We start from the raw sequence: 9,653 nt of genomic DNA, 5'->3' as shown, positions 1-9,653 counted from the left end.
GACGACGTTGTCGATATGGACACGGTCTCCAGTATACAACTTTAACGTTACTTTCTCTATGAATGTGTTAGTAAAATCCTATTTAGTTATTTTATACTCTCTCCATTCATAGATAGATGATGTTGTTGATATGGACATGGTCTCCAGTATACAACTTTAACCGTTACTTTTGCTATGAATATTTTATTAAAATTCTATGAAAATATGTTTAGTGATAAATCTAATGGTACCATTTCCACCCAACCAACCTAAATAGTTGTTATATGTTGTCAAAGAAAGAGAAGTTTGACTGCAGGCTTTCCAACAACACCTGTCAATTTCTGAATCGAGATCAGTATTTGAGAAGGTATATGCTTACTGTTAAGAACCACTCTTTGACTCTTTGTATCATTTGAAATGCACATAATTGAATTCAGACTAATGTCTTTGTCTTTCCCTACATGCCTTTAATAATTCTCTTGTCTATGGTTTGCTGGTAAATCTTCCGACACATTGAATAGTTTTCTGAAATCCTCTCTGGTAGGGTAGTAGATGCATGCCAGTATTTAACTGGCAGGTAACTCAGAACTCATTAATCTGTTTCACAGGAAGAGCAACAGTGTTTGGCATGGAAAAGACTTCTGACATTCGAAAAGTGAGTAAACATCTGCGTCAAATTAGCTAAGCGTAATCATGATTCCAGTTTTCAGTAATATTTTCCGTTGATGCAAGTCTTCAAGGCAATTTTATTTCTTTGTTGTATATAGATATTTTTCATTTTTCTTCTCTGCCCCAATCAATGTATTTTGTTTCTGATCTCGAAAATTTGTCTGCAACCTATCTTTGAGTTCTTTATTTCTTGGATGAGATTCAGTGAGGACAATTATCGAGTATGCTATGTTTCTTTATTCTAACTTGACATATCAGTTTGTCACCTTTATCACTCTCACTTCTTTCCGAGGTTACTCCCTACATTTCTGCTAACACTAAGTATTCTGTTTACTGTAGGGGGAATCCTCAAAGAATTGATGTTACAGCTGCTAATAGGCGTATTACCTTTACTTATGAGCAAGTAAGCTAACTTCTGTATGTGAACATAGATGCACACTGGTGTTAAATCTGTAGTCAAATAATTATGCTTTGCATAGTATTCTAATTAGGCACTCTTATTCATTGTGGTTAACTGATGATATGGTGGCATGTGTAAACCTCATGTACTCAATGGCATGCATATTTTTTCCTTTTATTGTTGCAGTTTTTGAGCTCTCTTGCCCCATGATATTGGAAAGAAGTCATATAGCTAATGACCCCATTATTCTCTATACTTCTGTTAGATTAAACTGTTAGTCATTAGACCTCACCTTTACCATGCTTACCATTATAAGCGGGGACATTAATGAATTGTATCAACCTGTTTTTATTTTCAGTGCCTAATGTATCTATACCATCATCCTGATGTATGGTATGATTATGCTACATGGCATGCAAAGAATGGTTCTACGGATTCTGCAATCAAAATATTTCAGCGTGCTGTAAAAGCACTCCCTGGTAATTGAATATCCTGCGAAGTTCTCTTGGTCAATTCGATTATGGTAGCCAGTCGTCATCCTTTTGGAAGTTAGCGCCTTATACTTGGTTTGCCGGAAGATTAAGAGAGAGTGCAGAAATATCTGTGGGAAAAGAAACTGGATATTCTATGGCCTCCCAGCCATCGAGAAAGACATATTACTATCTTACTGCCTTAGCCCTTGTTTGGATGGGCCAGGGTCCCATGAGCATGAAAGTTACTAAGTTGTATTGGGATCAGGCCCAATACCAGTCCACCTAAAAAATGCTAACTGGCCGGAACTAAATAACTGGTTGACGAATTGGTATATACTCTGGGGGACAGACAATACCTCCATAGGATGCCATCAAGGAACGCCAAATATATCTTCCAGGAAGGCTGAATACATTACTAAGGAGGATACTAAATTAAAACCCACAGGACCAACTGTGTGAATGCGATGAGAGCCCACATGTTAGAACTTTAGCACAGTTTAGTTCACATCTTAGATCAAAATAGATACCCTCATATTAATATATGAATCTTTATAATTCAATCATATGGATGTGCCACAGGCTATTAAGGACGTGTTACCTCTAGCTTGGCATGTGCAATCCTTTTACACGTGCATCCGTATTAGGATCTCTTACTGATCGATCCATACCGTTTATTGGATGCCTGCATGCATGCGGGCATGCAGTGGTGATACCCTCTTCAGTATTTTTTTTATTGTGAGGCTTATTTAATCCATTTCCCGATAGGATGTTTTAAATATGGATTGGTAGCAGCCGCTCCTAGTTACTGGTTTATCTTTTGTGACCACTTATTCTGTATTTTTTATTCGTTATTCTGTGAACATAACTCTCCAGCTTAATTCTATCACACTGAGCGTGTGACAGGTATGCAAAGATGACAAGGCATTCTTAATGCTAATCCAATTGCATGCTTGAACTGAGCAGTAGACTAGAATGATGGTTTAACTGAAATATACTGTATCATTTCCTGACCTGTTCTTTCAACTCCTAAAATTATTTTGCCTATTGCTTTTCATAGGTTCTGAAGTACTAAAATATGCCTTTGCTGAACTGGAAGAGTCTGTAGGGGCGATTCAGGTCCATTTTCTTTCTTTGATATTTTTTCTACAATGCGTAGCTTCCTTAGCACTCACATACTGCTACAAGCACTCTTAAGATCATTATTTCCTCGCATGGGCTTTCCCATTGCAGCCTGCTAAGACAATATATGAGTCTCTTATAGCTGAAAATGCAAGCATGTCATCACTTGCACACATTCAGGTTTGTTCCCATTACTACTTTAAAGTACTTATGGTTATGGCTACACTTCCTGTGGTATCTTTACCATTCTGTTTTGTACTGCAGTTTATTCGGTTTTTAAGGAGAACAGAAGGCATTGAAGCAGCTCGCAAGTACTTTTTGGAAGTTCGGAAGTTGCCAAGCTGCACTTATCATGTCTATGTTGCATATGCTACAATGTCGTTTTGCCTCGACAAAGATGCGAAGGTTGTTAAAGTGATGACATGTATGCAAACATTTTTTCCGTTACAGACTGCCAGCTATCTTGGTGCGGTTCTTTATCTGTTTGATTACAGTACAAAGAGTATAATTTGCGAAAGTAGGTTCAGTAGGATCCAAGGCATAGCTTTAAGCTCAAACGTCACAGGATATCCAATATCTGTGCATAAATCACCATCATTATACACTGTTAGTTTTCACCTTTGAGCCTTGTACCAGGTAACTTGTCATCCTAGCTAGTACAATGCTTTCAGGTCCAGTCTGTGATGGTACTTAGAGGACATCTGTTTGGGGTCTGGCCATCCCAGCTAGTTGTTTGTCTCAGCAGAGAGGACCGAGTAGGCATGGCATACCCTTCTTTGTGCTATGCAGTACCTTACCAACCATTGGAAACTGCACAGATTTGGTAAAGATTATCAGAGGGCTGAAGTGGACATTTAGACCTGATTAGAATTGTGGCCTGTGGCTGCAAGCCTGTGAGAACGCACCGGCATGCTAGTTTTTGCTGGCATTGCCCTCGGTTTATATGTATCCATGCCTGCAAATAGCCTGGAGTATAGGTTGGCCATAAAGGTGCAAGTGGTACCTAAACTGCCAGTTGACATCGTAATAGTAAGAGCTTAAATAACTGAATAATAAGGGATTATGTAGTATTTTAGGTTTCACCTTTTCACTATGTATTCAATGTTTCTTCTGGTTGCAGTTATTCATATATGTGCAGTATCTGCTAAATATTCTCTTGTAGGTGGCTCAAAATGTTTTTGAAGTTGGTTTAAAGCGATTTATGCAAGAACCAGGATATGTCCTCGAGTAAGTATCCATTTGAGTATCATTAAACCTTAATGTTAATCTTTGTATTTTGGTCCATCAATGTCCCAACTCATCAACCAAATGTCTCTCCACTATTATTCAGTAATGTTAAAAATCTGACGTCAGATTTTTAAGCATGGCAAATCGAACGTTTTTTTATGGCAATTTATGTTGGTGCGAGGATGGCAAATTTAGTTTGCAAGCATGGCAATTTCTTGGCAAAAAAATGAACTGAGGCGGATTTGCCATGCTAGCCAACTAAACTTGCCATCCTCGGCAAACATAAATTGCCTTAAAAAACATTTGACTGACGTCAGATTTGTAGTTGAGTCATTATTTTATGCTACTTATTTTGTGTTCATCTATTGGCAGTCGAAAGGTGTTCATTTCACTGTTCCATTATTGGCAAATCAAATTTGTTGATTTTTTGAGACTCTTGCTATGATTTAGATATGCAGACTTCCTGTGTCGCTTAAACGACGATAGAAATGTACGTGCATTGTTTGAGCGAGCTCTGAGCTTACTTCCTCCTGAGGAATCCGTAGAGGTAAATATTTTCTTTTATTTGCTCTGAGTTACTCAACATTTCTATATTATGAGGAGATGCCCTTTCAGCTGTGCATTTTTTCACAACTATCTCTTAATTGGCATTAGTGCCTTGTGAGCACCAGCAATAGCAATAATATTATTTCCACCTTTTGGTGGTGTACCACATAGCCTCGGGAGCTCATGTTGTGGGATATTTGTTATAGTGGTGCAGCATGCAAATAGATATAGATTTGTTTGTCCGTCTGTTCTCTGAATTAATATATGTTGCTATTCTTCTGCAGGTATGGAAACGATTTGCTCAATTTGAGCAGATTTATGGGGATTTGTCAAGCATGTTAAAGGTATGAAGCTCTAAGCAAAGTGCAGATATAGGTTATCATTGATTGTCATGTTCGGCCCATTTGTGCAGCACTTTTATTTTATGTCAGTTTGCATTAGTCTCAGGGTCTATGAGTTATTTATTGGATAGACTTAGAGATTCATTGTCAAGTGCTTCTTATATTTAGATGGCTTATCTCTGACTAGATATAAATATAATTTGTTAGGGTGTTCATTATAAGTTGGATCTTTTGTCAGTTTATATTGTTCTCTGCTTTTTATGTGCCCAAGTCCTTTTACCCCCTCTAAAGCATAAGTGTGCTCATAAATTTTGTTTCCTCAGGTGGAACAAAGAAGGAAGGAAGCTTTATCTAGGACATCAGAAGATGTCGTATCGTCCTTAGAGAACACACTTTATGACGTTGTTTCTAGATATAATTATATGGATCTCTGGCCATGCTCATCAAAAGAATTGGATTATCTGTCAAGACAGGAGGTACATTGACTATGCATAACAACTATCATACACGATACATTTGCATTTGATACACGGCGTTGGTGCGCAACTTCCAGCAATAAGTGGTGTTGATTGCGAAACTAGAAGCACACCCATAAATTAATAGTTGGACTACATCATCTAGTATGATACGATATCAAAATTGGATGTAGCCCTCAAATTCTCTGCTGATTTGGCTAAAGAATGCGTTCTTCACCATCAATTTATGTCGGATGAGGGCTGTATTTTGTGACACTTCAGAGAGTCCATGCTTGGTTTCCAGTGACAAATTTCACTTGTAATGCTTTCTCGTTTTCGAAATTGCAGTGGCTTGCAAAGAACATGTCTAAGAAGGCTGACAGGTCAGTTATGCTAACTAGTGGTGGCGGTTCTACCTTAGGTAAGCTGGCAAGCTGCTCTCTGTTATGAACTTAATTGTGCCGTCATGTTATTAAAAGTGTTTGCTGATTATAATATGCCTATGAATTTTGGCTCAGATAAAGGCACTGTTGGAGTTGGTGCCAATGCAAAGTTATTGCCGCAGTCTACAAAAGTCGTCCGTCCTGAGACTTCTCGAATGGTTATTTATGATCCTAGACAGATGAAAGGTATTTATATTGATGAGTAGGCACATTGTTTAATGAGAAAGAACTGGATGCATGGCGGTTCCAGTTGTAAATGCACCAATTGTTCAGTTGCAGTTGCCTATCTATCTCACTCATGAGGCAGCATTGTTAATTTGTCAGGACCAGTGATTTCAGCCACATCCAGTGGGTACACAAAGGAGGTTGACGAAATATTCAAAATGCTTTCTCCACCACTCATGTCTTTCATCACAAATTTGCCTGCTATTGAAGGTACTGCCAAGTTACTGTACAAATAATCAGTGTCATCTGATGCATAGCTTGTAGAATGTTTGCCAGATGCTATTATATTTAGAGCACATAGCCGGTCCGTTTAAAATCAGACACTAACATAGGCTTGCGCATGTTATTCATTGGTTGAGAAATGTTCAGAATTTTTGACTATTTCTTGTGGGCATGCCCCTTTTGTAATTGAAAGCATGGTTATGAACAAAATACTAGAGTGCATAGTCACAGCATAGCCTTATTTCTAAGTTGGTTTGATTTGCATAATGCCTTTGCATATATTCATCGTATTCTTGTCTTTTCAGGTCCATCACCAGATATAGACATTGTGCTTAGCGTTCTACTGCAAAGCACACTGCCAACAGGACATGATGTTGGCAAACCGTCTGCTCCAGTTCCTGGCCCTGCCACAAGTGATCTCTCTGGTCCCCGCAACCAAAATGGATCAGTTCGTAGACCTCCAAAAAGGAAGGCTGTTGAAAGTACTCGCCCTCCCTCTCCAATCTTTATTGGTCCAGAATGCCAGTATTGTGTTCGGTTAAGATTATGTGCTCTGGCATTTGTTGAACAAATTTTGTTTTGTTACGATTGATTCAAGTTGAAGTTGTCTTATGGTTTAATACAGGCGGTCTAACAAACACAAAATGGGAAAGCTTATGTAATATGTGTTGGCTCACTGTGTGCAGGGCAAGAGGAAGAAGACGCAGCAGCAGCTGCGCAGAGTCGAGCCATGCCAGATATATTCAGGCTCAGGCAGATCCAGAGGAGCCGCGGTGGGGGCCCTGCTCAGTCTGGATCGGCGGCGATGTCCAGTGGAAGCATGTTTTCCGGGGAACAATCAGCCAACAGCTCAAGCTAGTTCACCAATCTGTAGCTAGTTCTCTGGATTCACGTAGTTCGCTCGGTAGATATGTAGTTTGGCCGCTCATGGGGAAAGTTATGCATGTACAAATGTAACAGCAGACTGATAAACCTGTAGCCTGTAGGCATGGCGAGTGCATTGCGCGAGAATATGAACCGAAAGTCCAAAAAACGACAGGAGATTGCAGAATCAGTGTCATCTGGATGAGTAAAGGCCAGATCATGGAGAATAGCACGATGTGACTAATATGCATTTGAAGAAGAAAACATGTGCATGTATTGTGATTACTGGAAAGCATGAATCTGAATCCTGCGAAACAATAGTTGTGTCAATTCATCAACATGTTTATCAAAATTTGTGCTGTGGCCTGTAATACAGGCGTTGCGTTGATTATCTATGACATGTAACAAGAGGAAGAGATGATTATCGACAATCTCTAGAGAAGATGTATGGCTTCAGAGTAAACATTAACATCCTTCAGGAATAAGGAAAGTCAAGCTTTTGAAGTAATCATTCCAGTACAAACAATAGTAATCAAAATATTAAGTCCAAACCTTGAACATTGTTGAACAAAAAAGACAATGCACTTAATTAAATGCATAAGATGCCCTTCAACGTGGACCCTCAAAACGCCCCCAAACATTCGGACATATGTGTCCGGACGCTACAAGCCATTTAACGTAGTGCCCCATTGGTCCGTGGACGTGTCCGCTTGTCTCAAATCTCGCAAATCGTACACAAATTAGGGGAGGTTTATGGGAGTTCGGACATCCGCAATCTAGGCGCCTGACCGGTCGATTCCACCCAAGACCTCCGCCCAAAAAGCCTCTAAGCGGCTCTCGCACATTCTTGCTGGCCATCCCGCTACAAAGTGGTCATGACTCCAGATGGTAGTGAGGCCGGTCTGAGCGATGCGAACGGCCGGCGGGCGGTGCCGCTTCAATTGCGACGTGGCAACCGATAAGCCTACTCCGGCTGGTGCGCCGCATTGAGGCATGCTGGCCGTCCATTCGCGTGGCTGCGTGGCCCGTGCCTATTTAAGCACGGCTTCGGCACCATCCACATTTAGGGCTGCAAGAAAAATTCAAGACTCGTGAGCCGCTCGAGATCGACTTGTCTTTTGGCTCAACTCGAGATCGATTCAAAAATAAATGAGCTGAGTACGAACACTTTATGTAGCTCGATTAAGAAACGAGCTGATCTTGAGTTAATATTGGCTCGCTCAACTTTAGCTCGATAGCTCGGCATAATATAGCTATGTTAATAAATGGATCATGTTATATATTAAATTGAAATAGGAACATTTGTTACCATATATTGTTCACGATTTTCTCCATTTTGTTTATGAGCAAACATGGAATCTTAATTAAGTGTAGAGAAAATTTAGGCCTTATTATCGAAAAAGGCTTTCGCCCCGCTTTATATATAAAGCACAACCCACAAGCATCCAGTACAACCACACGCTACGCCACCGCAACACACGCATACACCCAGGACGGGATACAAAGGCGCTGAGCGCAGCAACACTACTCCTAGCACTACCGCCCCGAAGATATGAAGCTACATATGACGAACCATGCGCTCCAAGGCGGCGCCTTCAGGAAGGAAACGACCCGGAGCGCCGCCACCGCTCGATCCAAGGATCAAAGTTTCCCCTGGAGCCGCATGACGGGCAATGAGAGCCGCGACGACGCCTTCAAGAAGGGAGCGATCTTCGCCGCCGCCGGTCCGTCCGAAGATAGAGCAGGTTTTCACCTCGGCCAACATTCACCGCCACCGAACGCCACACCCCGGCAACCACGCCGCCCTCACGACCATGATGAGCGGGCAGCACCAAGGCGCGGGCTTTGTCCAAGAGCACCGCGCCACCACCACCACCAGGGCCGCCGCCCCAGCATCCAAGACCTCGACACCACCTCACCCATGATCCGGCGCACCCCAACGAAAGAGACGAGCGGAAAGGTCCCACCTTTTGCGCCCCTTGCAAACCCCCAGCGTCGAGACCCAATAGGTCGGCCAGAACCGGCATCCACCGACCCATCCTGCTACCCCAAGCGCGAGATGAGCTCGGTCCTGCAGCATCGTGCGTGAGACGAGCTCGGTCCTGCTGCATCGTGCGCGAGACGAGCTTGGTCCTGCTGCATCGTGCGCGAGACGAGCCCGGTCCTGCTGCATCATGCGCGAGATGAGCTCGGTCCTACTGCATCGTGCGCGAGACGAGCTCTGTTCTGCGGCATCGGGCGCGAGACGAGCGGTGGATCGCAGCTGGGAAAGGACTAGCCCTTTGATGGGAGTAGCGTCTGGGTGACGAGGAGATGGGGTGAAGGACGAGACGGCCCGAACGCAGACAAACCGACGCTGGAGGAGCCGGCCGTTGCCGCGGACAGATCCGTCGAGTCATCGTGAAGCCGGCACGACACCGGTAGGCCACCGAGACCTACCCATGTCGCCGCCCACGGCCGGAGCAGCAGCCACGCCCGGCCCCGGCGGGCTCCAAGCGCCGGAGCCACTGGGCACGCACCATCGGAGCCAGGCGCCACCGGCCGGCCCCCAAAGCCAGATCCGGACGGATCCGGCCCGAGACCGGTCGCGCGTCACCTCCCGAGACGGGAGCACCGCAGCCGCCCCGCAGCGCGCAGCCCGAGGATCGCCGGAGCGCCGCCACAGCAGGCCACCCCACCGCCCCGCGAGA

General features: G+C 43.3%; 1 protein-coding gene across 2 annotated transcripts in view; it reads left to right on the top strand.

The window, feature by feature from the left end:
• Nucleotides 1–7,297, top strand: part of LOC119274765 (cleavage stimulation factor subunit 77-like) — a 9,890-nt gene extending 2,593 nt beyond the window's left edge. Inside the window, exons 8-23 of one of the 2 annotated variants that reach the window (XM_037555492.1) lie at nt 296–346; nt 588–634; nt 988–1,051; nt 1,407–1,527; nt 2,579–2,637; nt 2,752–2,820; nt 2,905–3,045; nt 3,803–3,867; nt 4,318–4,414; nt 4,698–4,757; nt 5,078–5,230; nt 5,558–5,630; nt 5,728–5,838; nt 5,977–6,087; nt 6,405–6,581; nt 6,786–7,297. In XM_037555492.1, the coding sequence (XP_037411389.1) occupies nt 296–346; nt 588–634; nt 988–1,051; nt 1,407–1,527; nt 2,579–2,637; nt 2,752–2,820; nt 2,905–3,045; nt 3,803–3,867; nt 4,318–4,414; nt 4,698–4,757; nt 5,078–5,230; nt 5,558–5,630; nt 5,728–5,838; nt 5,977–6,087; nt 6,405–6,581; nt 6,786–6,958 (1,572 nt within the window). In that variant the 3' untranslated portion in view covers nt 6,959–7,297. The remainder of the gene's footprint in view (nt 1–295; nt 347–587; nt 635–987; nt 1,052–1,406; nt 1,528–2,578; nt 2,638–2,751; nt 2,821–2,904; nt 3,046–3,802; nt 3,868–4,317; nt 4,415–4,697; nt 4,758–5,077; nt 5,231–5,557; nt 5,631–5,727; nt 5,839–5,976; nt 6,088–6,404; nt 6,582–6,785) is intronic. The other variant, XM_037555493.1, reaches the window with a different exon arrangement.
• Nucleotides 7,298–9,653: the final 2,356 nt, after the last annotated feature.

This window comes from Triticum dicoccoides, chromosome 3B (genome assembly GCF_002162155.2).
Source record: "Triticum dicoccoides isolate Atlit2015 ecotype Zavitan chromosome 3B, WEW_v2.0, whole genome shotgun sequence".
NCBI lineage: Eukaryota > Viridiplantae > Streptophyta > Magnoliopsida > Poales > Poaceae > Triticum > Triticum dicoccoides.
This window is presented reverse-complemented; position numbering and strand designations above follow the sequence as displayed.